At 65.5% G+C, this 1153-nt stretch overlaps 1 protein-coding gene across 1 annotated transcript in view; it reads right to left on the reverse strand.

Annotated features, from left to right (window-relative positions):
- Window positions 1-10: 10 nt before the first annotated feature.
- Window positions 11-1153, reverse strand: part of TMEM59L (transmembrane protein 59-like) — a gene marked incomplete at its 5' end in the record, with an annotated part of 3044 nt that continues 1901 nt past the window's right edge. Inside the window, 3 exons of the mRNA XM_008947394.1 lie at window positions 11-169; window positions 428-545; window positions 679-710. Of these exons, the coding sequence (XP_008945642.1) occupies window positions 11-169; window positions 428-545; window positions 679-710 (309 nt within the window). The remainder of the gene's footprint in view (window positions 170-427; window positions 546-678; window positions 711-1153) is intronic.

The following is a 1153-nucleotide window of genomic DNA, read 5'->3' on the forward strand; positions in this document are numbered from 1 at the left end:
GGTGGGAGCACTACAGGATGGTCTTGTCCAGGTCGACTTTGAGGGGCAGCGGCCCCGCGTCCTCGCCGTGCGTGGGGCACAGGGTGACGGCGATGACGGGCGGCAGCGGGAAGGTGCCGGGGCCGTCCAGGTCTTCCAGGTATTCCTTGTCCCCGTTGATGCTCAGAGGCTGGAAGAGAGGCAGAGGGGACCGTGCAGCCCCAGAGCAGGGGACAGGACCCCTTTGTCCCCAGCCTGGGAACACCACGGGGCTGGCTGGGGACATACCACACAGCACGGATGTGCTGTGAGCCCAGCACGGTGGCCGGGCACCACAAACACCGTATGGACATGACTCAGCCCCTCACGGCTCACACAGCCCTGATGGGGGGACCCAGGGTGTCAGGGACCCCCATAGGACCCTCCCTGGGCTGCCCTCACCCCGTACCTGGGTCTTGACGTGCTGCTCAGGGGCAGTCACCAAACTGGCACAGCTCAGCCACAGCATCACCATGATGGAGAGGAAGAGGCAGGCGGCCAGGATCCAGCGAGGAAGGCCCGAGCGCCTGTAACACCCCACCACCCCCCGCCAAAGAAAAAGGACGAGTTTATGGCAGGGCACAGGGTGGGAACTGAAGGGGGAGGATCTGCTCGGGGGTGTCCAGCCCCCCAGACCCCACACAGCCCCACTGCACCTACTTGGACATGCAGCCGAGGAAGTCGTGCTCCGGCTGCGGGGGCTCCGGGGGCCGCAGCCAAGGAAGTCGTGCTCCGGCTGCGGGGGCTCCGGGTGCTGCGCCTTGGCTTTACCCCGTGGCTCCTTCCCAGGGGGCTTCTCCCCCTTTGCCCAGGGGCCTGGCAGGGAAGAGGGGCAATGCTGAGCCCAGGCACCCACTATGGGCTTGCCCCACTCCCCATCCCCTTGCCAGCATGTGATCGGGTGCAGGGGTGCTGGGGGTCCCCTCTCCCCCAGGGACCTGCTGGCAGGGCACAGAGTATCCCAGCAGCTTCCTGGAGTGGGTCCCAAGTCTGGACTCACACCCTCTGCAGGGGTGTGGGGTGTGGGAAGCTAATCAGACCTGAGAAGTGGGTAATTTGTGCAGCTCTGGAAAAAACAGACAAAAGCCAGGAGGGCTCAGAAGCTCCTGGTCCCCCCACCTACCACTGGCAGCCC

Source organism: Merops nubicus, unplaced genomic scaffold, assembly GCF_000691845.1.
Source record: "Merops nubicus isolate BGI_N331 unplaced genomic scaffold, ASM69184v1 scaffold29409, whole genome shotgun sequence".
NCBI classification, from domain to species: domain Eukaryota; kingdom Metazoa; phylum Chordata; class Aves; order Coraciiformes; family Meropidae; genus Merops; species Merops nubicus.